General features: G+C 45.2%; 1 protein-coding gene across 7 annotated transcripts in view; it reads right to left on the bottom strand.

Annotated features, from left to right (window-relative positions):
- Window positions 1-27,214, bottom strand: part of NEMP2 (nuclear envelope integral membrane protein 2) — a 35,589-nt gene extending 8,375 nt beyond the window's left edge. For 5 of the 7 annotated variants that reach the window (XM_027555323.1, XM_027555332.1, XM_027555295.1 and 2 more), the window contains exons 1-9: window positions 26,894-27,144; window positions 18,679-18,794; window positions 13,195-13,426; window positions 12,975-13,047; window positions 11,541-11,634; window positions 10,610-10,724; window positions 8,548-8,776; window positions 3,607-3,783; window positions 2,331-2,906 (exon numbers count right to left, since the gene is read on the bottom strand). In XM_027555323.1, the coding sequence (XP_027411124.1) occupies window positions 2,765-2,906; window positions 3,607-3,783; window positions 8,548-8,776; window positions 10,610-10,724; window positions 11,541-11,634; window positions 12,975-13,047; window positions 13,195-13,426; window positions 18,679-18,794; window positions 26,894-26,999 (1,284 nt within the window). In that variant the 5' untranslated portion in view covers window positions 27,000-27,144 and the 3' untranslated portion in view covers window positions 2,331-2,764. Of the gene's footprint in view, window positions 1-683; window positions 2,907-3,606; window positions 3,784-8,547; window positions 8,777-10,609; window positions 10,725-11,540; window positions 11,635-12,974; window positions 13,048-13,194; window positions 13,427-18,678; window positions 18,795-26,893 lie in introns of those variants that run through there. The other 2 variants (XM_027555349.1, XM_027555341.1) reach the window with 2 other exon arrangements.
- Between the last annotated feature and the right edge of the window lie 655 nt (window positions 27,215-27,869).

The following is a 27,869-nucleotide window of genomic DNA, read 5'->3' as shown; positions in this document are numbered from 1 at the left end:
AAATGGTACCGAAGAATGGGCAGCAATGGAGAAACAGACACAGAGAATACTTACGGACATGGGGAGAGGGGAGGAGAGGGTGAGATGTATGGAGAGAGTAACATGGAAACTTACATTACCATATGTCAAATAGATAGCCAACGGGAATGTGCTGTATGGCTCAGGAAACTCAAACAGGGGCTCTGTACCAACCTAGAGGGGAGGCATGGGGCGGCAGATGGGAGGGAGGTTCAAAAGGGAGGGGATATATGTATACCTATGGCTGATTCATGTTGAGGTTTGACAGAAAACAACAAAATTCCGTAAAGCAATTATCCTTCAATTAAAAAATAAATAAGTTAAAAAAAAATATTATACTAAATGAAAAATGCCAGAAACCAAAGGCTACAAATTGTATGAGGCTATTGACTGAAGCTGCAGAGCAGCATGCATGCACTGATATGAAATGTTCAGAATATGCACATACAGAGAGGTGGAGAGGAGACTGCTAGGTGCTGTGGCTCCGGGAAAGAAGACTGGGGCCAAGCAGTGAGTGACTGCTGACGGGCACAGTGGTTTTTTTCAGAGTGACAGAAATGTTCTAAAATTGATTATGGCAATGGTTGTACAACTCTGAATATATTAAGAATCATGAACTGTACACTCTAAATAGATGTGTATATAAATTATATCTCAATAAGTTATTTAAAATATTTTTAATATTTAATATTACATATTAAAAATATGTAAAAGAGGAAATAAAAAAAATACAGAAAGCATCTGGCTCTTAGGGTCAGCTAAAAATACCTGTCTTACTGCAGGAGTCTTCAAAATTCTACATCCATTATGTTATTTTTGCACAGGATCCTTCTTTCAGTTGGACCAAAAAAAAAGTGATTTAAACATTGTACTTCTCTAAACTCTGGAGTAATAATCACATACAAAAAAATATAAGATCCTTTGTCTTTTCTTGATGCCATTCTGGGGGTCTTAACTCTTTCACATGTTTAGATATCAACTATTCCAAACCTCTTAAAATCTAGAATTTCTTAAATTTCTTGATTAAAAAAAAAAAAGTCATGAATTCAAATACTGTCCTAAATGTCAGATGGACACTCTCTTGTAATTCAGCCCTAAGTATTACAGGCAAACTAAACAACTAGTTCACAAAGCAATTTTTGTGATATATGTTGTAAAACCTTTAAAGAATAATATAGAATGATACGATTATTTAAACATGGCCACCTACACTACCTCTCACCCACATATGCTGGTGTCCAACAGTCCAATTTGCTAGCAACGGTGAGCTTTTACGAGGCAGCCTGTGGAAGCAGGAACACAACGAAGGTTCCCTTGTGCTCCCCAGCTACACGCCCACGGTGGCATGAGGCACAGAGCCCGTGCCAACCACCTGAGGAGGGCAGAACCCCTTTACTCAATGCAGACGAGAGACGGGAGATGTCTTGTCCTTTATGCTGCTACTCAAGGCCACCCCCCATAGCAGAAGAGTCCATGTTTGATTCTTAAAAAGAATCAATTCAACAACATCTTAACCCCTGGGTTGCTGTGCCACATTCAGATCTTTCCTCACACCTAGGTTTTGGCCTCTTTTCCTCAGGGTCAAAGCTCACCATCAGTCTCTCACTTCATTCCAGAATTAACATCATGGATCAAGAAAAAGAAAGATCTGTTCTCTATAAGGAAGAACACAAATCTGTTTTGTAGGAAATTGTTATATATAATTACGCAATTTTAAAAAACAGGCCAGTAAACTTGAGGTTAAATTTCAACATACAAAGAAATACAAAAAGTAGTTCAACAATTTCAACGCACACACAAAGATCTAGAAAAGTAATTCTAACTTCTAATCTTAAATATGTCTATAAAAGTCTTGTCAAAACTTTAAAATATAACCTTAGGAAATGTTTCTCTTTACTGAAGGTATCAGTTACTTGGGTATTATTAAAAAGTAAAAAAATACGTCACCAATACTGTAAGACCCAAGGCTGTGGAGAGATGGCCCCTCAGCTTGCTTCTAAAAGTCTCTTCTACCTGAATCATAGGAAGCAGTAGGGCTGGAGTTCTAGTCCCAGGGCTGCCTCTAAAAATCTCTGTGGTCTTGGATAAGTTATTTAACTTTCCAAGTCTCCATTCCTTCACCATCAGCATTTTCTAAACATTCTGTCCAAGGAATATTAATCTCATAAAGAAGGGTTCTGTTTTCAAATTAAGTCAGAGACTGCTACACACCATTTCCCCTCTTCAGGAGGTTCACGCAACACGCATTAGCATTACTGAAGGCTCCGAGAAGTCCTGCAGCATCCATCCTGGTTGACCTCAGGATCGCTTACCTGCTAACACTGCAGCATCCTGTGGACTACACTTTGGAAAACACTGGTCCAGCATATCCCAGGTCTCTTCCAGCCCTGACACTGATAACAGGCAGGAAGAGCAGTGCACTACTTTGTTGCAGCTTCTGAGGTTTAAGAGAGGCTTTAATGACCTGGAGTTGACAAGGAACTTATTCACATTAACTAGACCTTTGAAGATCAACACGATTCCCTTGTTCCTAACGAGAGTCTTCATTCAAGGAATCGTCACACAATCTCAGTGGCCGCCTACAGGACAACACACAGAACTGACCAAGAAGGATCAGTTATCTTCAATGAAGTTTAGCTTTCCTTTCCGGTATGGTTTGATGTTTCTCTGTGGCGAGCGCTTTGGCCACTGTTCCTTGGACAGTTCTGCCCGCCCGCCCATGCCCACTTCCTTGTCCAGGATGAAGTCACTGTGCAGGCAGACTGTCAGGAGTCCTCAGGTGAAAGAGCTGCTCTTCCAAGAAGGCACCCCCAAGGCCATACTGTTCTTCATGGAGCCTCACTTCTTCAGGCGACAAGTGGCTTCCTCCCAGAACGAAGTCTGCAAACCTAGTATTTGTTTTAAAAATAAAGTTAATGTTATCACAGAAAGCTTTATTTGGAAGATAACATGTTCCCTGGCTACTTATCCCCCTTAATGAAATTTGGCTTTGCATCAGTACAGGATGGCATTTGCACAGTGGGTGTGAGAACAGGAATGGCTGTGTGCTCCTCCAGACGTTCAGGAAAGGATCAGGAAGCAGGCAGACTTGGAAGCCCAGGTGCTGCGAAACAGACCCACTCCAGTTTTCTAATTCCTTTTCTCTCTTATTAAATGTATTATTTACTATTTTAGTGTCTTTCCCCCTTCGATTTTTAATTTGAGAGCGCTGCTGTTTGGATAAAGCAATGAAGAAGGAAAAACAGTAAAGAAAAGAGGCTGGGGCAGAGCTTTCTTTCTTGGTGAACTTTATAAATGAGTTTCCAGCCCTAAAGCATGAGAAGCAGATGACGCATCCCATTCTGTCTCCCTTCTCCTATGAGTGGTCTTTATGGCCTTCCCTATATAATACATCAGATCAACATTTACTCCAACCCTGGCAGTTCTACGGTGCAATGCAGAGCACTGAAGCAAAAGAAGCTCGATAGCTTCCATGTCATGTTACCCGGGAAGCTGTGTTTCTAGCCTTAAGTACCTGGTCCAAACTGCCATGTTATTTCCGGGGTAACGCCAACCCAGCTGTGGTGTGGGCAGCGGGGCAAGGCTTACTTTTTCGGCTCCTGGAGCCTGGAGACCGCCAGCCAGGACGGGAAGCCGGGGCTGCGGCAGGCCTGGCGGAGCTCCTCCAGGGCGCAGGTTGTGGCGGCATCAGCTTGTTCCCTGTACTCATCTTCAGTAAGAAACTTCACCGCCGGCTTCTCTGATGTAAACCATTTCTTCATTTTCCTAAAACAGGCAGCATTTGGTTGCTAGATTCCTGGCCATATCTCGTTGCTCAATTCAACTCTTAAGATTTATAAAAATACATGTCTTAGAAAGTAATAATTCTTAACTTCCTCTATATCATACTATACTTATTTCTCTTGTTATCCCAATTGAAGTTTATAGAACGTGTAATTTGGGCCTAACTGCACACTCCCCCTCTTCCTGGACCAGCTTAAATAATGTCCTAAGGCACCGAGGATCCTTTTTCTCTTTTTTGGGCTGAGGCATCTTCACTGCGGCCCATGGGATCTTTAGCTGTGGCATGCAGACTTAGTTGTGGCACGTGGGATCTAGTTCCCCAACCAGGGACTGAGCCTGGGCCTCCTGCATTGGAAGTGTAAAGCCTTAGCCAACTGGATCACCAAGAAGTCCTGAGCATCAATTTCTGATAGAGACATAATTGTATTTTTCTTCCTCGGTGCTTTCAAATCAGGCAATTAAAAACCTGGCTTCTTTTTGCCTGCCCTGCTGATTTTCTTGGGCACCAACAGCAGCAAACCTTTGAGATGACCTTTTATGGAGACCCAGCAGAATCACTTGCCACTGAGTCTCAACAGAGAAGCTGGGAAGATGTGCGGGGTATGGCCTCCACCTAGTGGTGCAGACACTGACTAACCTCAGAGGAAGTAAATACACTTCCCCCGAGTACAAGGGTCCTGTACACACAGTAATTCATAATATTAAAATCATTATTCTTTTGCTACATATGGAAGGGCTCACAAATGGAACTTTTTTCCAACCAAAACAGTCCTAGAAGAATCTCATAAGGAATGGTAATGATGAAGAGGTTTTAACACATATATTTATCAGTGAGTTTTAAAAAAATGTTTTAGGTGGTTTAAAATTTAACCAAAGATTCCCAAATACAAATGAGCAACAAAATCACCAGGAGGTGTTTTAACGTATGTTTGCTTCCTTGAGGTTTGGGGCCTGAACATCTGTAAACTTTTACAGCTCGTCTGCTGGTTGATAAACTGGATTAGGGAACCACTGACATTATTTCCTCCTCCTATTCTGAGCACTGAACACCTAGCCTGGTCTCCATGGAGGAAAACGCCCGGGCTTGGAGCACAAGAAGGGGCATGCTTTGAGCTGTGAGGTTTACCCACTGTGTGAGCTGGGCAGCTCCTTCACAGTTCTGAGCCTCACTTTGCTCACACGGAAGAAAAGTGAAAGCAACATCCGTCTACCTCAGGAGGTCACTGGACAGATGAAAACCATTACTTTGTGTCAAATGCTTAGCACAGTAAGTGTTCGACAGAGACAAAATAGTAACACCATATATTATCAAAATGTATTCAAACAGCTCTTTGTAAACTAGAAAGTACTGTACGATCAAAGTATTATTTCTTTGGCTTATTGTTTACCCTATGAGTTCCTATTTTATTTCCTAATCCTTCACATAATCACTCACCAGCAATATGAAAAGTTGACGAAGTTACAGTCCATTTTGATCATTAGGTCTGTGTTAAACAGAATGCACAGCAAATGCATAAGAGGATCACTGTGCAGATAAGAGAACACACTCGGCTCTTGGCAGGGTAGTGGATGTTGACAAGGAAAGTGGAAGGAATTCTCCTGGGTTCCTCAGGCCACAAGCCAGACAAGGGACGAGAGGCCTAAAGGGTGTGCAGTGGCCAGTCCCCTCCTGGCAGAGGCATCTCCAAGAGCCCCAGTCAGCGTCTGCCTCTGAGACAGGGCAGAGAGAAAGCAGTTGGCAGCAGCCTTGCCAGCATCCTCTGCAGAGAGGCCCTGCCCTGCCTCTGGTGCCTCTTTAACCCTGTGACATCACCCCCCGTGGAATCAGCAGATACATAAACTATCAGCTGGCACAGAGTCTCCTCCTCACAGTCAAGTTTACCTCGTAAACATTCACTAACTCCCTCTTCTAGCCTTGCTCTCACTGCCCTGCTCCAGGCCCTGCTCACCTCTTGCCTGGACCCCTGTGACGTCTGATGACTGGTCTCCTGCCCCCATACCTGCCCTTAACCTCCACCCTCTGCACCCAAAGACAGATGGGCCCCATCGCACTGCCCAATGAGTGACTGTGGCTTCTGCTTGGATTCTGGCTTGTTGATTGTGTTTTTATTTTCATATTAGTTCAGTTCAGTTCAGTCACTCAGTCGTGTCTGACTCTTTGGGACCGCATGAATCGCAGCACGCCAGGCCTCCCTGTCCATCACCAACTCCCGGAGTTCACCGAGACTCACGTCCATCGAGTCAGTGATGCCATCCAGCCATCTCATCCTCTGTCATCCCCTTCTCCTCCTGCCCCCAATCCCTCCCAGCATCAGAGTCCCTTCCAATGAGTCAACTCTTGGCAGGAGGTGGCCAAAGTACTGAAGTTTCAGATTCAGCATCATTCCTTCCAAAGAAATCCCAGGGCTGATCTCCTTCAGAATGGACTGGTTGGATCTCCTTGCAGTCCAAGGGACTCTCAAGAGTCTTCTCCAACACCACAGTTCAAAAGCATCAATTCTTTGGCGCTCAGCCTTCTTCACAGTCCAACTCTCACATCCATACATGACCACAGGAAAAACCACAGCTTTGACCAGACGGGCCTTTGTTGGCAAAGTAATGCTTCTGCTTTTGAATATACTATCTAGGCTGGTCATAACTTTCCTTCCAAGGAGCAAGCGTCTTTTAATTTCATGGCTGCAATCGCCAATTGCAGTGATTTTGGAGCCCAGAAAAATAAAGTGACACTGTCTCCACTGTTTCGCCATCTATTTGCCACGAAGTGATGGGACCAGATGCCATGATCTTTGTTTTCTGAATGTTGAGCTTTAAGCCAACTTTTTCACTCTCCACTTTCACTTTCATCAAGAGGCTTTTGAGTTCCTCTTCACTTTCTGCCATAATGGTGGTGTCATCTGCATATCTGAGGTTATTGATATTTCTCCCAGCAATCTTGATTCCAGCTTGTGTTTCTTCCAGTCCAGCGTTTCTCATGATGTCCTCTGCATATAAGTTAAATAAGCAGGGTGATAATATACAGCCTTGACGTACTCCTTTTCCTATTTGGAACCAGGCTGTTGTTCCACGTCCAGTTCTAACTGTTGCTTCCTGACCTGCATACAGATTTCTCAAGAGGCAGGTTGAGTGGTCTGGTATTCCCATCTCTTTCAGAATTTTCCACAGTTTATTGCGATCCACACAGTCAAAGGCTTTGGCATAGTTGATAAAGCAGAAATAGATGTTTTTCTGGAACTCTCTTGCTTTTTTCATGATCTAGCGGATGTTGGCGATTTGATCTCTGGTTCATCTGCCTTTTCTAAAACCAGCTTGAACATCAGGAAGTTCACGGTTCACGTATTGCTGAAGCCTGGCTTGGAGAATCTTGAGCATTACCTTACTAGCGTGTGAGATGAGTGCAATTGTGTGGTAGTTTGAGCATTCTTTGGCATTGCCTTTCTTTAGTTGCCACCATTTAAAAATCGTAAGACTTGACATTCAATCCACGTTCCCAGCTTTTCTAGAAAACGAGGTGATCTGGCAAGGCCCGTATTCCCAAATGGCAATCATCAGCTCCAACTGAGTGGTAACTGACCCCATTTCTCTGGGGCAGTTGCAGAACTTTGTACAGTCTCACTTCTGCCTTGCCTCTGCTAGGAATCCTTCACTCGGTACCTTCTGGGGCCCCAAGCATTTGATTTCTAACTCCTGTCTGGGCAGCAGTTAGAGTGCATGGCCTGACATGCAGAAAGGGCAGTGCCTCCACCATGTACAGGATCAGATTAGATTCTCCAGCACTGCCTGAGAGGCCTCCACATCCACTTCACTTGCCTGCAAATGGGGCTTTCTCCCTATCAGGAAGGCCTTTCCTACATTTATTCATCTGGCTGTTTTGATTCATTAGGATTCAGCCCATTAGTCTCTTTTCCAGAAACTTTCCTGAACTTTTTCTACATGCTACACTTTCTGGGTGGGTTTCCTCAATGGCTCAGTGGTAAAGAATCTGCCTGCGTCACAGGAGACCTGGGTTCAATTCCTGGGTCAGGAAGATCCCCTGGAGGAGGAAATGGCGACCCACTCCAGTATTCTTGCCTGGAGAATCCCCATGAACAGAGAAGCCTGGCAGGCTACAGTCCATAGGATCACAAAGAGTTGGACACAACCGAGTGACTAAGCAGGCGTACTTCAGATGGGCAGGCCTATCTGAACACTTGCTCTAGCACCCATACGCCTATGTCTCCACGAGCACACCTCCAGGGTGGGGGCCACTCCTTTACCTGTGTACCTGGCACAGGACAGGTGCTCAGACTCCATGGCTGAAGGACATTTAAGCCTTATCTTAAAACCTAAGAAAAAAGAAAGTCCTGACTATATAAATTGTAACTTTCAACAATTTGTTATTCAGTTCTGTTCCCTCGTATCTTGTAAGCACAAGTAGCCCCAAAGCAGTCCTTGGGCGCAAAAGAAAGGAAATGTAAAATGTTAGGTGACGCCACGCCCAAGTAATTTGTTACGGATTTTAGTGAATTCTGGGTGAGCCGTCATTACCTGGTAATCGGGGGCTAACGACGGCTAGCAATGGAGTTTGGATCAGGCACTTACATTCTCTAACCTTACCCCCTTCTCAGAGGGAAATCTGAAATCTCCAGATGAAGTGGAGTGAATTGTGATATCAAATAAGACGTGTCCAAAAAATTCCCCCAAAGAATAAATAAAACCAGAGCTCAAAACATCAAACTTATGATGGAGGAAAGAAAAGAGGCCACATACCTCCCGACACAGGCGAGCACGCTCCGTGGATAGCACCGACTCCCAGATGACAGGAAGAGGAGCAGGGCGGCCGTGCAGGCGAACTGGGGCGCGGATACCCCCATGTACACCAGCAGCAGGGACAGGAGCCGCAGCAGCCATGCCAGGAGCACCACGCTCCTCTCCTCCACCAGGGGCCCGTGCTTGTAGCAAACAGCAAAGCTGACACAGCCAACTGTCAAGATGTAGCCTGTAAGAGCAGAAAGATGTACAAAACGTAATGCCAGATCTGCAAAGTTATGGGAAAAACCTGGCGGAGTCATGACTTAGAGCTAAGAACATATCAGAACACCTGCATTTTTCTTTCCCCAGTGAAGCTGAAAAATGCATTTAGGGCTAGTTATTCCTCCCCTGTGAGATACTAGGTGGACCCTGCAGTACTTAAGGATATATGCTGCTGCTACTGCTGCTAAGTTGCTTCAGTCGTGTCCAACTCTGTGCGACCCCACAGACGGCAGCCCACCAGGCTGCCCTGTTCCTGGGATTCTCCAGGCAAGAACACTGGAGTGGGTTGCCATTTCCTTCTCCAATGCACGAAAGTGAAGAGTGAAAGTGAAGTCGCTCAGTCGTGTCCTACTCTTAGCGACCCCATGGACTGCAGCCTACCAGGCTCCTCCGTCCACGGGATTTTCCAGGCAAGAGTACTGGAGTGGGGTGCCATTGCCTTCTCCGAAGGATGTATAATACTACTACATAAGTGTACCTTTTTTCTGGCCCAGAGTCATAGAGGACAGATGTTATCACAGCTGCTTTGGTCAGGAATAAGCCTTAGTGTACATCATAGTCTGCCACAAAACCCATTTTTAATTTTCTAATCACTAAATCAAAGTGATTTTACAGTGACGGGATCAGCTATCACCCTTGCATTCTGGTGCTCAGCTTCTGTGCTATGAACAGAGGGACAAGTGGCGATCCAATGTCGAGAGCACATCACCTCTCAGGTATTCAGTGAGCATTTCATTTGTATCTAAGCAAGTCTCAAGACCCAATTTCCAGCTTATATAAGATACAGGAGAGAAACAAGTTAAATTAAACCACAAAGGAATAATCAGAGAAACCCAGAAAGTGGAACATGCTGTAAGGCAACTAACTTGGTCTCTTTAGCATATCACTGAGATGGGGGGGAAAAAGCCCAAACCAGAAAGCTGTTATGGATTAAACGAGACTTAAGGGACACAATATATGCAAAATGTGATTCTGGACTATATCCTACCTTATAAAACCAAATATCAAGGATGTTTAGGAAAGCTGAACATGGCCTAGGTAACAGATAATCTTAGGTAACTATTAATTTTTAAAGATTTAGTTATTGAACTATAGAGGAAAATGTTCTTGCCTTATAGAAGTATTAAGTCAAGTATTTAAAGAAACACACCATAGCAGCAGTAATTTACTTTGAAAATGCATTACTATAAAAAGAAAAATGGACTAAAAACATAAAAGCTTCAAGGGAAACAAAAATCGATTGCTTTTGCTTTGGGTGGGAGTACTTATATGAGAAATTCAGGACTAAGAGGTTAGGAGAAAATGGATTCTCCCATTCTCTGTTATTTCCCAATTAAAACACTCTAAAAAGTTGATATTTTTGTTCTTTTAAATGACAATAACAAGTCTGTCTCTAAAAGTCAAGTTTTCATTGGTCATTTACAATTTCTTACCTTTTGTAACAAATACATTAAGAAAAAGAAATAAAGAGTTGCATTTTAGAGCAATTTTTTCATTACAATTCAGAGGTGGTTATTAACTGCAATTTAAAAGCATGTGCAGTCAAAAAGGGCAAGTGCTGTTCTGCTCTTTTGATCATCAGAGTAGAAAACTAAGAAGAATGTCAAAGAGAAATAGTCTAAAATGATATCTAATGAACTGAAACCACCAACTGTGGGAATAAAATATTATTTTTAACAGTTCTTCTCCTTAGTTCAAAATGAAAATCTGAATGCTGGAGCGTATGTCAAGAAAGGGCCCCTGGCTGTACTTTTCAGCTTTACCAATAACAGACTGTATTTTTCAAATCTTTACCTACCTAATACACATATTCTGCCTTCATACCACAGTCTCTTCAGCTCTTCCATCAGTTGCCCCAGAATATAAACTGAAGCAAACCAACAACCAAGCATTAGAGCCCAAAAGGTGCTATACTGTGTGCGGAAGAAAATAAATCACATGGTTTTTGGTTCATTCACGCTCATAAAAGTAGAAGTAAACAAATAAAACCCTTTGTATTTGAAATCTGTATATCAAACTACACTGAAGTCAAGACAAGACACTCTTCTCAAGTCTCACTAAAGGTATGGTCCGTGCACCAGGAGCTTCAGTGTCATTAGGAATCTAGTGGCAACTAAGATTCTCAGGCCCACAGCAGACTCCTGAGTCAGAGACTGCACTTCAACAGGACTCCAGGTGACTTGCATGTACGTTACAGTTGGAGAAACATTGTTCTAAATAAATTTATCTCAAAATAATGCTGGTGTTATAGGCTTTCATCAGAGTAAACCCAACATTAGCATCGAGAACTAATACATATGTATCCTCAACTAAGTGCAGGCCATTCTTTTATGGAAGATGTTTTGGGGGAACTAATAATGATGAAGAAATCCCCAGGTGTTGCAACACTGTTATTCAAGGCCCTGATGGTTCAGCATCATGACATTCCTCAACTATGACAAGAGAAATTTTCATTCAGCATAGGATGAGTCCCCATCACTCATAAGAACGTTGCACTATCTAGAAAATAAAAGGGTCTCAAAAAAAGTATGGCCAAAATGTAATTCTGAAACCTATACATTGTAACAAATGAAAATAGAATCTCTTAAGAAAAGACACAATTTAAGCCAGTTTATACAATGTAGAAATTAGGAACTGTCATAATAAACATGAATTAACTTTAATCAATTTTTCATGTTTATAAGATAATGATTTCCATTTTTTAATTCATCTGTACCTGATATACCTACCTTAGGAATGAACTTTTTCACCAGCAACAGGACAAAGACTAATGTCATTAGAACACCTAGCACAGTCCCCGAAGAGTAAAAGAAAACAGGGCTTCTGTCAAGACAAGCAGAAAAAAGTCATTTAAATGCCAAGTCACACTTTCGGTATTAGAAACGTGGAATTTGACAGATGCAATAAAGAATACTAAGAGGAAAAACTAAGATGCCAGCTGTAATTATATCCTATACTCTTAAAAAGTGAAATCTCTACTTGAAATTTATGGTAAATAGCTTGCCACTGACTCAGAACAGAACGTCTGAGTTATCTCCTGTGTTCAGAATCTGGTCCAACAGTAATTACTGGAGCACCTATCATGTGGCAGGCACTTGTCTGAGAGCTTTACATGCATTCACAATAGCCCTGTATAGGAGCTACGTGTATGCTCAACTGCTCAGTCATGTCCAACTCTTTTGTGATCCCATGGACTGTAGCCTGCCAGGATTTTCCAGGCAAGAATACTAGAGTGGGGTGCCATTTCCTACTCCATGTGCAATAGCTATCCATGTCTCAGTTTTATGTGGGAGGAAACCCAGGCACCAAGAAGTTAAAGACCTTCCTCCAGTCAGTATCTGCCAGTTGGAAGGATTCAGGCTTGCAGCCCAGCTCCTCTGAGTCCAAGCTTTACTCTTTAGGTTATGCAAGCAACATATAGTTAATTAAGACCATGGAGGACATTAAATACACACTGTGAAGCTCTAATGAAAAGCTCAAAAATAAACAATGTTCAGAATAGCAAGTCAAGAAGTAAAATATTACTGAAAAGAAATTTTTCCAAAAAGAAGTTATAAGAAAGAAAGCATCAGGATAATACATTAAATCCAACCTTCTGTATCAGAGTCACAAATCCAGGAGGTGGTACAAATGTAAGAGAGAGAGGCACGGCATCAGAAAACCTGAGTGTGAATCTCAGCCCTGGCAAGGCTAGTCTTGTGATGATGGATGCTGGTTTTCTCATCCATAAAATGAGAATCAGCATCCAGAGCTCACACAGTTGTTAAGAGAAACAAATCAGTTAAAATAACGTATGCTGATACATGATACAAAATAATGCGTGTGAAAACACGGTGTAACCGGAACACGCCACGTTATACAAATAACTCTCACTGGTTTTAAAAACCTTTTCAAAACTATCTTGAGACCTGTTGTTGGCAAAACCTAAAGCAAGAACTACAACTAGTATGGAAACATTTAGCACAAGGTCAAAAGTGTCCTACTCTTTTTTTTCCCTTGCCGGCTATGCCCTGTGGCTTATGTCATCTCAGTTCTCTGACCAGGGACTGAGCCCGGGCCCTTGGCAGTGGAAGCCCAGAGTCCTAACCACTGGACCAGCAGGGAATCCTCCTGTTCTACCCTTTTTGACTCACAAAATTAAGAAAGTAAAAATGAATACTTACCGACTCAAGGTCTTTGCGTAAAAGAAGAGGAAGATGCCCACCACAAACACAAAGACGAGCTTGAAATCCACAACTGGAGCAAAAAAACAAACAAACAAACACAGAAACACGACAAACAAGGATTCTGTGTCAATGCAGTCAGTGAAAGACAGGCAGCTTACTGAAATGTCACTCCAGAAAAGCTGAACCAGAAAGTCACGTATAATAAAAACAGACTTACTGTTTTGTTTCACACTTATCGTATAGATAAAGATCTTCCTGGCTGGCTTCACAGAGAAACACACAGTCTGTCCGTATGGATGGATGGTGATGGTTATATCATTAGACTCCTCTGGTGTCCAAAAGTTATGAATCATACATCTGATGATGGATAGAATGGTTTCTGGATACTGGCAATTATACCTTTCTGTGATATATACAACACTGAACAGGTCTGAACTGTTAATTTTCACCTATGAAACAAGAATCAACAAATTTACAAACAGAAAAGTTAAAACTTCTTAACAGCTTCTCAAAATTATGAGCAAAGGAATAAAGAGAACCCAGAACTGGGTGAGTAAAGAACACTCAGAGTACTTGGTCACGTTCTGATCCCAGGGATGGACCTGGATTTCTGGTGTAGCCAACACATATGGGACCACAGACACTTCTGAGAGTGGATGCTTCTTCCCGAGTTGTGGCTGATTTAACGCCTTCTTCCAGCAGCTTACTGTGACCAAAGGCCACACGAAAAAAGATGAGAGAAAATAACAGGCAGCAACTACTGGGTTATAAACCTCATGAGAAGAGGCTCTCTCTCTCTACTGTTTCCACTGTGACTGAGAAAAAAAACATTTCTGTCTTCCGGACCAGCTGAGCATGTGATTCAGGCTTCTGTCACCATGTCCTTTGAAGAGGGACCCAACCCCAGGTCCTACTCAACTCCCGCAGCAAAGCGCCATCTAGAACGCTGAGCAGAGGCCAACAGCCCAGGGACCATTAAACGACACTCTGCTGCTGCCTTTATCCCTCTCTTTCTTCCTTGTCCAAGGAGAGGGCGAGCCTGAGAAGGGGAGTGAGAGCAGCAGCCCTGAATCTCAGGCATCAGGTGGTACCACCCACAATCTGTCCACCTACACCTCAAACCTCTTGGGACTTCAGCTCCTGGCTCACCGTTGCTCTCCAAATACTACTTCCTGTTATACGTCTCTGGGACTAAATTCACACAATACACACATCCTGTCCTTCCAACATCCTGGCCTCTTGGTTCTCCGAACTTCTCCCCTCTTACAGCTCCTCTTCTCCACACACCTCAGGTAATCACTCTCGCGGCCACAGGCTAGATCCTGTCAGTCCCAAACTGCAGCCCCAAATACAGGCTACATCAAATGCACCCCACTAGACAACCACCACCTGTCTTTCCAGCGTGCCCCGCTGACTCCCGGCCGCCAGCAAGCATGGACCCCAGCACTGATCAAGCGTCTCTCCCCTCCTCCGCACCCTGGGTGGCCTCAGCCCCTTTTTTGCCCACTGAGTTCCATGATCGATCATCACGAAACATTCCCTCCATGAATCCTCGTCTGTACCCCTCGTGCTCTGTCACACTCACTCACAAAATTCAACCCTCCACCTTTCCCACTTCTGCATTTGCACCATTGTGCTGGAAAAACCAGCAGTGCTCTCTTCAAATCCGTGTGTGGGAACCTGAAGTGGGACCAGAGGGCTGCCTGCCATCACACCACCCATTCCTGTCCAGTCACTCTTCCCTTCTCTTCAACCCTGACCTCACAGCTTCTCCGTCCTCAACACCCCAATAACTCCTCCCCTCCTCACTGTTGGCTGAGGATTCTTCCATCTTCACAGAGAACGGAAGAGATTGAAGAGAACCTGGACGGGCTCCTAACCCCATATCTCCCCACCTGTCAGCACCTGCAGGCACATGCTCTGCTTCCAGCTTGTGTATTTCGGAGGAAATTTCCACCACAAGGAGACTGACATGCTCCATTCTAAAGATAAGCTCCCAACCTGTGCCCTGGATCCGACCCACTCAGCTGCTCAAGGACATCCCACCAGAACTTCTTCTCACTTTTCTAGACTATTCCCATCAGCTTACAGACATGACAGTATTTTTCTCATAAAAAAAAACACACACACACACGAAAACCTTCTACTGACTTCCTTTTACCCTCCAGCTATCACCCTTTTCCTCGCTTCCCACTGCAATAAAATTCTTCTGCATTCTCCAGTTCCTCTCCCCTATTTCTGTCTTTAGAACTTCAGTCAGGCTTTCGTTCCCAACAGGCTGCCCCTGACAAGGTCACCAGCGACCTCCATGTTGCTAAACCAAACGGTCAGTGCATTCCCTGTCATCCTGTCTGACCCGTCCTCAGAGTCCGGCGCGGCTGGGCCCTCCCCCGCTCCTCCCTCTGGCACTTCCTGGGCTCCCGGCGTTCCTCCTCAACCTGCTCTTCCTTCTCTGTCTCCTCTGCTGCACATCCCCCCCTTCAACCCCGATGTCTTAATAGCAAACTGACCCAGTCTCAGCCACTGATCCTTTCCTTTTCTCTATCTAAACTCACTGCTTAGCCTCATGGCTTTAAGTATGATCTATAAATATGCCTCACTGCTTCTTTTGCAAAAAGAAACACAGGAAAGATAACAAAACTGATTCCCTGCATGTATCCAATGGGAAAGGGTCAGAGGGATGAGATGGAGGGACACTTCTCTGAGAACATCTTTGTGTAGTTTTGACTTTGGGGCCTTTAATATTGTACCCTTTTAATGTTGTACACACTAAAAAAAATAATGACAATAAAATCAACTAGAATGAGGAAGAACTCTGCAATGGTAACAAATAGGAACAAATGTATTCCAAATGAATAATATAACCAGATTTGAGGGAGATGGGTGGGAATGCAGGAACCCAAGTAACTTTTGAGCACAGTATTTAGATTTGTAACCCCATTAGTATTTAGATAGTGCAAACTATGAGGATGAAACGTTGTAAACAAATGCTGAGTTCTTGTTACTAGGTTTGCTTTTCACAACAGTATGGCTTAGCAACTCTGAAATTACTCTAGGAATAGGAAAATATATTGAAGATAATGGGAACCAGGTTTCTCACAATCCAAGAAGAGAGTTACAGAGATAGAAAGGATGAAGACTCTAGAATCCAGTGGTACTGGAGAGAGAAGAATGCATGGTTTTTGACAGACAGTAAGGAAGAAAGGAAGGAAGAACAGTTATGTGTACAGGAATATGGATGCGTATGTGTGTACAAACACATTTGACAATGATACCCAGTAGTGATGAACACACCTAACACTTAAGGCTCCTCAGAAAATGTATGACTCCAGAGCCGGGTCTAAGAAATCACAGAGTAAGCCTGGGAACATCCTATTTGCCAGAAGGTAAAGAAGTGCTCAAATAATGATAAGCACAAGGTAAAAGTCATAGGAGCTAGTTTGAAGGGGCTCTTACTGGCCAAATCCAGGACAATATGAATATAAAAATAAATAACACAAGTAATCAACTGTAGTCCAGTGAATGAACTGGCAATCCACGAGACTATATGGATCTAAATAAAATTGGAGAGATAAACTCTTCCTTAAGGAAGAAAGCCAACTGTAGAAGGAATAATGGAATTAGAAAATCACCATTTGATAAACACTGTGATGATGACTGATTTAGGCAAGCATCATCAATGGATAATAAAACTAACGGGTGAAAGTTTGATGAGCAACAGAATATATACCTAGTCTCAAATTATCCCCTCAAAATATTCATTCACCACAGAAGTGAGGATAGTCATTTTGTAGTAGTAAAACTGCAAACTGATAGACACCTTCAGTTCAGTTCAGTCAGTTCAGTCACTCAGTCGTGTCCAACTCTTTGCAACCCCATGAATCGCAGCACGCCAGGCCTCCCTGTCCATCACCAACTCCCGGAGTTCACTCAGACTCAGGTCCATTGAGTGAGTGATGCCATCCAGCCATCTCATCCTCTGTCATCCCCTTCTCCTCCTGCCCCCAATCCCTCCCAGCATCAGAGTCTTTTCCAATGAGTCAACTCTTTGCATGAGGTGGCCAAAGTACTGGAGTTTCAGCTTTAGCATCATTCCCTCCAAAGAAATCCCAGGGCTGATCTCCTTCAGAATGGACTGGTTGGATCTCCTTGCAGTCCAAGGGACTCTCAAGAGTCTTCTCCAACACCACAGTTCAAAAGCATCAATTCTTCGGCGCTCAGCCTTCTTCACAGTCCAACTCTCAATTCCATACATGACCACAGGGAAAACCATAGCCTTGACTAGACGGACCTTTGTTGGCAAAGTAATGTCTCTGCTTTTGAATACGCTATCTAGGTTGGTCATAACTTTCCTTCCAAGGAGTAATCGTCTTTTTATCTCATGGCTGCAGTCTGCAGAGCCCAAAAAAATAAAGTCTGACACTGTTTCCACCGTTTCCCCATCTATTTCCCATGAAGTGATGGGACCAGATGCCATGATCTTAGTTTTCTGAATGTTGAGCTTTAAGCCAACTTTTTCACTCTCCTCTTTCACTTTCATCAAGAGGCTCTTTAGTTCCTCTTCACTTTCTGCCATAAGGGTGGTGTCATCTGCATATCTGAGGTTATTGTTATTTCTGCCGGCAATCTTGATTCCAGCTTGTGTTTCTTCTAGTCCAGCGTTTCTCATGATGTACTCTGCATATAAGTTAAATGAGCAGGGTGACAATATACAGCCTTGACGTACTCCTTTTCCTAATTGGAACCAGTCTGTTGTTCCATGTCCAGTTCTAACTGTTGCTTCCGGACTTGCATACAGATTCCTCAAGAGGCAGGTCAGGTGGTCTGGTATTCCCATCTCTTTCAGAATTTTCCACAGTTTCTTGTGATCCACACAGTCAAAGGCTTTGGCATAGTCAATAAAGCAGAAGTAGATGTTTTTATGGAACTCTCTTGCTTTTTTTATGATCCAGTGGATATTGGCAATTTGATCTTTGGTTCCTTTGCCTTTTCTAAATCCAGATTGAACATCTGGAAGTTCATGGTTCATGTACTATTAAAGCCTGGCTTGGAGAACTTTTGAGTATTACTTTACTAGCGTGTGAGATGAGTGCAATTGTGCGGTAGTTTGAGCATTCTTTGGCATTGCCTTTCTTTGGGATTAGAATTGAAACTGACCTTTTCTAGTCCCGTGGCTACTGCTGAGTTTTCCAAATTCACTGACATATTGAGTGCAGCACTTTCACAGCATCATCTTTTAGGATTTGAAAGAGCTCAACCGGAATTCCATCACCTCCACTAGCTTTGTTCATAGTGATGCTTCCTAAGGCCCACTTGACTTTGCACTCCAGGATGACTATCTTGACCATATGTGAGATCAGAGATAACTTCAGAATTTCTATAATATATATATAGAAAGGCCTGAGACAGCAATGATTTTGGAAGTACATGAGAGGATGTTGCCCTGAGCCATGTCTCAACAGCAAGCACACTGCATCATATAGTATATTTACTTGGAGTGGATGAAGAAGGGCTGATGAAGAATATGGAGAGTTTATGTTTCTACCACATCCCTCTGCTTGAACTACCGTGTGATTCCCCAGGCAGCTTTCCTACTGGTAATAGCTCTAAGTCATATAAAAGCTCTATGTCTATTTCTACTCTTGAAATAGTACCTTTAAAGTCTCTGTTCCTAAGACATAATTTGAAAGTAAGCTCTTACCTGCACAGTTGACCATATATACTTCCATTGCACTTGGGAATTTTGATTGTAGCAGTAACAGCCTGACAGAGAAGCTTTAATTATCTTCATCTCCTTCAAAACTTGACACGTAGAAACTGAAAGATGGAAAAGAGAATATATTTCCTAAATATATAATTGCCCAAAATCTTTTTTATTCACAGGGTTAATGATGACTGCTTTTATACTTTATGAACATTAAATTATTCTAGGCAGTAATTATAGTCCTTCAGTCTTTCCAGCCTAGCAGGAGACAAAAAATATTACAGTCTAATAACAAAAGTCATATGGCAGATGGAAGGACGGTAAGAGCAAGGAGAACAGGCACATCTTCAATCTTGAAAGAGAGGGGAAGGACTGAGAGGCTTCCTGGAGAGGAGGAAATTTGAGTGGACCACTGACCACAGCTGGGGGCAGTGATCTAGAAGTCAGGGGGTGGGGGTGACAAGTGTGCAGAGATCCACAGAGATGAGGGAAACGATGGACGTGGTCTAGCCATTCATGAGGATGGCACGCAGGGAATACACAAGGGCATTTTAACACTTGCAGCTAGAGAGCTAAGCAGCAATTATCATTACAGTGAGTAACAAGGACTTCTGGCTGAAAGCAGAGCACTGAGGGATTTCAGGCAAACAAAGTTTCAGGAGGAAACTGCTGACATGCCAGAGGGTTTAACTGAGAAGAGTTCAGTGAAGACGTGGATGGGGGTTCCCAGGCACCGACAACAGCAGAAAGCCTTCAATCTTCCTAGGCCTGAGATGGCAAAGGGGGACCCGCTGTCACTGGAGGTGCCAGAGCTGAGAGGACAGCAACCCAAGGGAACAGACACTGCCGGGACTCCAGGGGCAGCTCTCTCCTGCCCCCACCCCCTACCAGTCTCTCATCGGCCAAACCCAGTGGGAAGCCAGAGGGCGAAGAAGCCCGCAGAGGCCAGCTCCCTGGCACTGAGCAGGGGAGAGGAGGGCAAACGGACCTGCGGGAACAGAAAACACAGGCGTGTCTTGGAAAGAGCATTCTGGAAGCCATGTGAAACCCAGAGGGGAAGAGCATGGCACGCGGAGCTGTGGGGGCTCCCGAAGCAATCTGAGTAAGAAATGAACCAAGCAGGAGGGAGAAAGAGCAGATCAAAAACACCTAGCAAGTCGGATCAACAGACTTAGAGATTCAGAGGCAACCTGATGGTTCTGGTGAGCGGGGAGATGGTGAGGCCCTTTATCCACATACAGAATACCAGAGAAGAAGCAAGTCTGTCCAGTGAAAAGGGCATGAGTTCACTTCTAGATGTACTGAGGTCTTGGTTGATGGGACTAGGTAAAGATGACAGGTCTGGAGCACAGGAGAAGTCTGGCTCAAAACAGATGTGTACATACATGTGTGTGTGTGTTCTAGGTAATATGCAATATATAGTATGTAATATGTAACACAGCATAACACTGTGAAACAGAAGACAAGTACTGCATTACAGGTGGTAAATGACTGTAGTAAATGCCACAACCAAATTATAAAGTAATGGGGTTCATTTTACTCTGCAGCTGCTGCTACTGAATTATAAATAAAGGGAGATGAAACTCAAAAGCCAGTCCTGGACCTAGGACAGGGTACCACCACCACATCTGTCAAGCATGGAACATCAACAGGGCACACAGAGAAACCACAGGCCAACCCCTGACTCCCCTAAGGAGAGTGTGATCAGTTGTTTCTCCAGGAAAATCTGAAATACACGAAAGCTGGGGAAGGACGGGGTGACCCGTAATGACTCAGGAGGAACCACGTGAAATCGGTCAGCCAGAGCGGAGATCTTTCTGCTGGGAGTCTCCAATAAAAGAGGGGATCCCTGCCTGTCACTGCGGAGGGAGCACACGTGGAGGTGGGGGAGAGGCAGGTGAAGAGCGGTCTGCAGACCCCAGCAGCCCAGACCATCGTGAGAACATGAACCCCAGCTGTTCCTTCCTCAGGGTTGCTCCTCAAACTACGTGTGCCCACCGTAGGGGCTTTTCTTGTGGTCCTTCCAGGGTCCTTCCTCTCAGAGAGTTCCACGTCTACACAGGTCAAATCAGTTCACACAAGTGGGAACTGATGGCTAGCGGGCTTGTTAGTGGGCAGAGGAAATGTGCTGTGGAGCCTGAGCGTCACAAGCAAACGTTACCTTCCACTGAGGCTTTTTTTCATTTTGGTCCTAAGACTGTCTCCTAAATCATTTGATATTTGTAACTCTTCAGCTACGAGCAAGATGATGCAATCTGGGTACAGGGCAATAGCTTGACTTTAGGAGTAAATGTTCCTGTCGTCCAGACAGGCTTCATGCACTTGGATGAACGTAAAGGACTGCGAGCTGGTCGGCTCCCAGAACCGCCTCAATTCCCCCCTCCACAACTATCCTCTTTCCAGCACATGGACCTTTTAGAAACATCAATCAGAGCACATCGTTTACCTCTTCAACCACCCCCTCCCCAAACGACTTCTCAAAGCAAAACCTGCTCTCCTTTCCTGGGATCCAGGCACCTCTGGCCACATCGGTCAACCTGTCCTCAGGACGCTGAGCTGCCCCCGCCTCAAGCTTTCCTGCAAGCAGTTTCCTCCGCTTGCAACTGCTTTCCCCAGATCCTGGCAGAGTTTCTCCTTCCAATAGATAACATTTGTGTGCTCAAACGTTCCCTTCTTAGCAAGGCCTTCTCCGACCCTGCTGTCTAAAACGGCACACTCCAACCCCTCCCTTCTTACTCTGCTTTCTTCTCTTCATATTACATACATATTTTTTAGTTGATACTCTCCCTTCATGAAGTTCAGGACACGGCATGTTCATTACTGTATCCCCACATTTAAGTATTCGTCTTTTACTCGTGTGCTGTAATTGCAGAGGACTGGTGGGTTATTTAGGACTTCCCTGGTGGCTCAGACGGTAAAAGCATCTGCCTATAATACAGGGGACCCGGGTTCGATCCCTGGGTCAGGAAGATCCCCTGGAGAAGGAAATGGCAACCCACTCCAGTACTCTTGCCTGGAAAAATCCCATGGACGGAGGAGCCTGGTAGGCTTCAGTCCACAGGGTCGCAGAGTTGACCTAGTGAACGCAAGGCTGTCTCGCTGTATCTCACTGTGCGCGCTGTTTGATGAACCCATGGCAGGCAAGGCACAAGCAGGGAAGCTGGAAGAAAACTCGAGGAGCGATAGGAACTGCAGACACGCTGTCTTCTCTCCTCTCGTGGTTGACCCAGCAGACACAGACATAATGCAGCCACAACACAGCCACAAGGTCACTCCCAGGTGGAGCTTATATGTGCTTACAGAACAAAAGCAGCCCATGGTCAGCTGGGTACCTCGTGATGTGCACGTGCAGCACTTTAAGTGATCTCAGTGGTTACATCATCACCATCTACAAAACGTGGGGCAAGAGAGCCTGACGACGCCATTTTGGCCAATTTGTTCTTTCCCTGCAATGGCCAGTCTTCACAAGAGCCTGGCCAGTGCTGGCACCATAAGAGGGGGTGCTCTCCAGGCTCCCCTTGAAGCAACCTGATGCTCAGCACCTGTCCAGCCTGCACCATGGCCATCCCCACAACAGAACCTGCAGGCTCCACCGCCCCTTCCCTATCCCAGCATCCCTGTGCCCTGAACTACAGGGTGAGAGCGCTAACCCTTAACACCCCTCGAGCTGGGAACCATCTTCTCTCTCCTCACCAGGCAGAGGAGGGAGCGGGAGACAAGAGGCGGGAATCCGCTTGTTGCCGTTGTACTCGATACGGTACGTCAGCGCATTCTCTGTAAGGGACCTCCCAGCTGGAGGACGAGAACTAGCTCCGATGTCACCTGGTCTTCAACCAGATTAAGGAAAGCACAGATAGAGGCAGGCTGCCCTGATTTTTGACACCTACAGATCTACTACTAAGAGCATGTTGCCAACAGCATCTCCCCTGGAATTCTCCAGAGCAACGTCTGGCTTTGGAGGTGAGACTGACATTGAATTCACACAGGAGACATCACAGACGAGGCACTGGCATTTCATGATGTTCTCTGGCTGCTCTGTTACCACCTGTCTCCTGAGGTGACTGCACCTCAGTCAACCCACACAAGAATTCCTAACTACCTAAGGAACTAGAAACTCAAGCTACAAGAAAGCTCAACCCTAGCTCCAAGCGAATTCACTCCAAGGAGTCTTAAGTCATGGACTAGTTGGGCCAGCGTAAGATAGTAACTTTGACAACCAAGGTTCTTAACACAGCTGGCCTATTGTCTTCCTAGAGGGAACCAGATCTTTTCATTTCGATGATTTATAAAGGTCATGTCTTTCCTAGGCCTCGCCTCCTTTCAGTTATCTTCTTCTAGAGACATTTCATTAGGCAGTTTCTACTTCCTCTACCTCCGCTGGAGGGGGGCAGACAAAAACTGTAGCCAGCTTGACTGATTGGCTGAATTTTGTCACCTGTTCAAGCCCTGACACTGAAGGCTATGAGGCTGCGGGCATGTCGGCAGGTGTCATTTATTCATGCAGCCTCGGTCTTTGCCCATTCAATCAGGTACCATTGGAACTTCCTGGTGGTAGATTGGGCAAAAGGACATATATCTCAATAATAGCAACATCCCCTTACAAGGCAATCCAGAAAACAAAAGGAAACTTTTAGGGATACATACAAATGTCAAAACAATCATTCACTGGGTCAGAAGAGAGTACACCTGCCCAGAAAGAGCCGCTGCTTCCCCGGAGCTGAAACCCATCTCCTTCCCAGCGGGTGCCCCCCCACCCCCGTAACCTGGGTACTCACTTCCTCAACCCTGATTCAGGTCAGGAGAATGGTCTGCAAGTGTGGGCCGGCCCAGCTCTGCCTCAGTTCCCAAGCACCTCGGAGCATCTGCAGGACCGACCCCAAGTGCCATCCTTACTATGACGACCCAGCAAGGCCACCACCGAGCACAGCCCTCCTTAACCACCTGCAATCCTCGGCAGGCTCTCCTGAACCTGTCAATAACCCCGACTTCTAGAGAACAGTGGGTTTCTGGCCAGCTGTGCCCAAACTGCTATGACGAAGCTCAGTTCTTTACATGACCAAAGGATTTGAGTCAGGGTTCCCTTTACCACTGCGATCCCTTAGTTCATTTAAAACACCACTCGACTTGAAAACATTCAATCTAATGTTAGGACTACATATCATATATAAAAGAGACCGCTTCACATCACTTGCTTCAACCAATAAATTTAAAATTACTCTTCTGTACTACTTTTGTCATTTATTAGTTTTCCTACAGGTATAAGGATATAATTAAAGAGTTTAGTCATAAACTAAACTTACTTTTTAAGGTAAAAATATTGTCAAAACTTCAAAAAAGGGCAGGTAGTACTTAAATCTACTTATAGAATATGCTAAAAATAAAGAGCACAAACACTCTTCAGGTGTTTGCAGATTTTAAACAATCTCCAACGTAAAAATATTTCAGCAATGTTCCTTCTGAAAATTTAACCTTACATGCCCTTATGGGAAAAAATATCTTCAGATGAAATTATAATAGAATAATAAAATCACTTATTAAATCAGGCTCCCACTTTCCCCATCTGGCCTATATGACTGCTTTTCTTTAGGGATAAGGTAAGGCAGGGAGAAGAGTTAAAAAGCAATAAACTTGAACTCCTGAGAGTTCGCAGGGCGGGAGGATTTTTTTGGGTATTATTTTGTAAGTTCAAATTCAAACTAATTAGCAGGTAGTATCAAAGTTACAAAAGAACTTCTCTATTAACCGTACTTGTTGTTTTTCTAACCTGGCTTGAATATGAATCTTGATCTTCATTTCTCTTCATTGCATTCTCTATGCAAGAAGGTAGAGAAGGAAACTGAAACTATCATATGCAAATGCACATTCTGGTCTGATTTTAACTTCAAGTATTGATTTTCTTCCCCATGGATGAATTTGAAAGCTGTGGTTTCAAATGGCCTATCACTATGGTTCAATCCTGGGAATTCATCGCAGTGGCCTGAATTTCATCTAAGGACCTCGCCCGCTGGTTCCAAACTCCTGGTTACTTTGGTTTGAAGGTTCTCTTCCTCTTAGCCAGACAACTGTCTGCTCCTCCTGTATCAATTGCCTCTGACTTTCCTCCAAATGGGGAGCCAGAAAGCTGTTCTGGCCTCAGTCTGGATGTTCTCCATTCCATGGAAGGGTGTGTAAGGGTATGTGTGTGTCTAAGTGTGTGTGTTATTGGAAGACAGATTTCTAGAACAGGAAGTATCATCTAATCCAAGCATCTCACATTATAGCTGGGCCCTATTTTGAAAACGAAGTACCAGCTGAAACCTGAAAAACAACGGGCTCATTGAGGCAAATAAAAGTAAAGAAAAGGTAGCGCACACAGTGTATGAGAGTCTGCCTGTCAATGAGGAGATGTTGGTTCAACCCCTGGTGCAGGAAGGTTCCACATGCCTCGGAGTAACTAAGCCTGTGCGCCACAGCCGCTGAGCCTGCGCGCTGGAGCCCAGGAGCCACAGCCGCTGGGCCTGCGCGCTGGAGCCCAGGAGCCACAGCCGTTGGGCCTGCGCGCTGGAGCCCACGAGCCACAGCCGCTGGGCCTGCGCGCTGGAGCCCACGAGCCACAGCCGCTGGGCCTGCGCGCTGGAGCCCACGAGCCACAACTACAGAAGCCTACGCATCCTGGAGTCCGCGCGCCACAAGAAAAGCCTTCACAATGAGAAGTCTGCACACCTCAACGAAGAGTAGCATCCACTCATCACAACTAGAGAAAAGCCTGAGCAGTAACAAAGATCCACCAAAGCCAAAAAAAAAAAAAAGATTCCCTTAAAAAGAGAAAAAGGTAAGGAAAATATTGGAGAACATTCAGCAACAGAAGATTTTTGTTTTACTGATGGGAAAACTATGGCCCTTAAAGATTATCTGCCTGGACCAAGATAATTCTACGAGTGAGTGGCTGAATGTAATGACCGAAGAAGAAATCAAAGTTCTGGATGCTGGTCCAGGCTACTTACAATGTTCTGGCTGCTGCCATGCTCCGAAACTCTTAGACAGATCTGTGCTTTATTTTTTTATCAGTATATACTGGTTACCTCTTTTACTACCAAGCCCTCTTCTGTAAAATACGTATTTAATGGTTCCTACCCTATAGGGCTACTATGGGTATTAAATAAGATAATGCAATCAAAGCACTTTTAACACTGCCCAGTAGAAAGTAAACACTTGACAAACTTCTATTCAATGAAAACTGATCTAGAATAGCCCCAAGTACCTCACTGTGAGATTACCAGGAGTTGGCAGCTCCAGCTGAAAATCTGGTAACTGCCTTCATTCATAGACAATCCGGATTTTAACAGGAGGAGGCAGCTTTCCCCACCTATAAGCCCACAGCTGGTTGCCTCCCTTGCAACCGAAGGTGGGCAAAAAGATGAAGGGAAGTTAGTGGACAGTGAGTCCAGGAAATCTTTTAAAGGATTTAATGGGGAAAATGAAATAGAAATGTTAAGCTCATAGCAGAACTGAAGTTAGAACTCTTGGCCTGCCCGGAGTCAGGATCTTGAGAGCACGCCACAGATAGCCATACCACCAGAAGCAGCTACCATTTCCTGTTTCCTCTGGACCAGGGACTGCACACACGTTACACATCACGACAATCCTGTGAAATATTATTATCCGTGTTTTACACGCGACCGGTAGTGGCTTGACTGACTCAAGGTCACAGAACTAGTCAGGGTAGCAGAATTTCAGTGTAATTCTAAAGCTAAGCTTTTACCATCCCGAATCTTGAGTCCAAAGTTGCGGCTAGATAGGGAAAGAATATTTTTCGACCTAAATTGATAAATACAAATGTCCTGTGTTGAAAGTCTGGAGACAAGGATCATCTGTAACAATGACTTGTCCTCAGGTCCTTGGACAAATCAAAACTTCTCTGGACTTTGGTTGCTTCTGTAAAACGTGGGAACTGGGCCAGAATGAACTTTGCAGCTGCTTCTAATCCTAAAATCCAGTCCCCGGCAGAGTCCAGGGAAGCCGAAGCAGGCGGTAAGGGCCGCGCTCGCGGAGGAAGCCTTAAATCTGGCAGGGAGACGCCGCCCGCGCCCGGCTCCGCGCCGCGGGGGCGGGGAGAGCCTGGGTCACCGCCGGGCCGGGGTGTCGGCGTGGGCGGGGACGAAGAGGGGGGAAGGGCGACAGGAGGCCGGAGAGAGAGGGGGCGCGCGCGCCCGCAGCCCGTGCCCGCGGTTACCTGAGACGGCTGCCGCCTCCTCCTCCCCGCGCTCGCCGCCCGCGGGCTGCGCGGCCAGAGGCGGCAGCCAGAGCAGCAGCCAGCACGTCTCGGGGGTCAGCCTCATGCCGCTCGAGGGCCAGCCGCGCTCGGCCTTGGGCGGAGGGGTTCCTCGGGCGAGAGTAGCGGTAATGGCGCGGTGCGCAGGAGGAGAGCGGGGGACGGCGCGGCCTGCACGCGGGAAGGGCGGACGTCCCGCCTCCCCCGGCGGAGGAAGGGTGCGGCCGCTGTCCAGCCCCCGCCCCGCCGGGCTCCGCCCCGTCTCCCCCTGGAGGCTCTTGGGCCCGCTCTAACCCCGGAGGGTGCGGCCCCGAAAGGACCGTCTGTGCAGAAACCTGCCCTGACCCCCGACTGCCGGGTTTTAGGGCTCAGTTTCCAGAGTTCCCTTGCGTGACATCCCAGTAAGGCTAGGGCCCTTCAGTTCAGTTCAGTCGCTCCGTCGTGTCCGAGACCCCATGGACTGCAGCGCGCCAGGCTTCCCTGTCCATCACCAACTCTTGGAGCTTGCTCAAACGCCTGTCCATCCAGTTGGTGATACTATCCAACCATCTCATCCTCTGCCGTCCCCGTCTGCCGTCAATCTTCAGCAACCCCCTTTACTTATAAAAAAATAAAAATCAATTCATCTTTCATTTTCCTTTTTGTTTATAACAACAAATTTGCAATTTGGTTGCTTAAATAGACTGACTTCTCACATTTCAGTACAAAGAGCATGTAAAACAGTCTCTCGGAGAAGACTCTTGAGAGTCCCTTGGACTCCAAAGAGACCCAACCAGTCCATTCTAAAGGAGAGCAGTCCTGGGTGTTCATTGGAAGGACTGATGTGGAAGCTGGAACTCCAATACTTTGGCCATTTGATGCGAAGAACTGACTTATTTGAAAAGACCCAGATGCTAGGAAAGATTGAAGGCAGGAGGAGAAGGGGACCACAGAGGAT

The sequence above is a fragment of the Bos indicus x Bos taurus genome, chromosome 2 (genome assembly GCF_003369695.1).
Source record: "Bos indicus x Bos taurus breed Angus x Brahman F1 hybrid chromosome 2, Bos_hybrid_MaternalHap_v2.0, whole genome shotgun sequence".
Classification (NCBI taxonomy): Eukaryota; Metazoa; Chordata; class Mammalia; order Artiodactyla; family Bovidae; genus Bos; species Bos indicus x Bos taurus.
Note: the sequence above shows the minus strand (reverse complement) of the source record. Positions and strands in the feature narration are given on the sequence as shown.